The sequence below is a fragment of the Octodon degus genome, unplaced genomic scaffold, assembly GCF_000260255.1.
Source record: "Octodon degus isolate 3935 unplaced genomic scaffold, OctDeg1.0 scaffold00071, whole genome shotgun sequence".
In the NCBI taxonomy this organism is placed as follows: Eukaryota; Metazoa; Chordata; class Mammalia; order Rodentia; family Octodontidae; genus Octodon; species Octodon degus.
Genome location: NW_004524647.1, coordinates 2,687,090 through 2,688,591, shown reverse-complemented (window position 1 = coordinate 2,688,591; position 1,502 = coordinate 2,687,090). Strand labels below are relative to the sequence as shown.

The 1,502-nt window shown below is 44.8% G+C and overlaps 1 protein-coding gene across 1 annotated transcript in view; it reads left to right on the top strand.

The window, feature by feature from the left end:
• Positions 1-1,502, top strand: part of Itga9 (integrin subunit alpha 9) — a 392,948-nt gene that overhangs the window by 340,700 nt on the left and 50,746 nt on the right. The window contains exon 25 of the mRNA XM_004635243.2: positions 878-997. Within this exon, the coding sequence (XP_004635300.1) occupies positions 878-997 (120 nt within the window). The remainder of the gene's footprint in view (positions 1-877; positions 998-1,502) is intronic.

Sequence of the window (1,502 nt, the reverse complement as noted above, 5' to 3'; positions counted from 1 at the left end):
GGGGTACAACTCTGTGTCTGTCTGAAAATTTCACCAAGTGAAATACAATAGAGATATACAGATATAGAAGAAAAACTTCCTCTTTTACAGTCTAGAATTTTCATTTCTCTTTGGTAGTTCATGTTTTCTTATGCTAGAGTCCCATGACTCCTTCGTCTCTGATACAAGCAGGACATAGTGCCTCATGCCTGTAACTGAAGGAAGGTCTGTACGAGGCTGAAGCAGAGGATGGCAAGTTCAAGTCCTACTTGGGGGACTCAGTGAGGCCTGTCTCAAAATAAAAAGGTCTGGGGAGATGGTTCAGTGCAAAGGCTTTGGGTTCAATCGCCAGTACTGAAAATTTTCCTTAAACTCTGAATGTATATTTGCCACTGCACAGGCAAAAATTACATAATATAGAAAAAAAAGTGTGTCTCATATTGAAAACTCATAGGAACACTATCAGAATATGGGGATATGTTTCTTACGTTTAGGAAGTTAGACTTTTTTGTGAAAGCCAGCTTTGGGTAGATTAACCATGGAGAGCAGCTTTCTCCAGTTTGACACCAAAATGTGTATGCCTTGGCACCTTGTACCAGGCAGCAGGAAATCCCTTGGCTGCCCTCTTGTGGCAAGAAAAAATAATTACATCTTTCTTCCTTTTTTATTTTATTATTATTCCCTACTGGTTGGGATCTAACCCAGGGCCTCCCACATATTAGGCAAGCAGTCTTCCACTGAGCCACTTCTCCAGGCCTTCATCTTCCTTCTGTCTTTTCCTCTGCCTGGAATCACGTTAGTCACCAGAACAGGCGTTCTAGAGTTCGTTGCTCTGTAAATGGCTGTGGATTTATCTGTGTTCTTAAATACTGTTGGATAATTCTGATTTTCTCTTCAGGACTGTGAAAATCCAGGAATGTCTTGCCTAACGATACACTGTAACCTTAGTGCTCTCACTAAAGAAGAAAGTCGTACAATAGACGTCTACATGCTGCTGAATACAGAAATATTGAAGAAGGTAAGTTCTGAGGACCGAAACTCTTGGGCTTCATTGAAAAGCACCTGAATTGGTTTCCTCCTGATACTTTGGCTGTGCCTTTTGAAAGATTTTTTGGCAGTACCATTGGAAGCTCCCCCAGGTGAGGGGGGTCAGTGCCTTGCTACGTAGCGTGTGGTCTGAGGACCGGCATCACCTAGGTGTGTTGGAAATGCATGATGTTGGACTCCACCTCAGAGCTGTTGAATCAGCATCTTCACTGGGCCAAGTTCCCAGGTATTTTGTTTGCACATTTAAGTTTCTTATTTTTCATTGTGCATCAGAATCATCCGAAGAAGGCTGGCCAGCAGATTAAATCACCTGCAAGCGAGTGCAGGGGCCTGGGGTTGGATCCCCGGGCCTGCTCTGCTGGCCCCGCCCCCAGGCCTCGCTGAGACCGATGGCGACTGGGCATGGGGGCACGCACCTGTAATCCCAGCTCTTGAGAGGCTGTAAGCAGGAGGATCACTACAAGTCCGATCTAGTA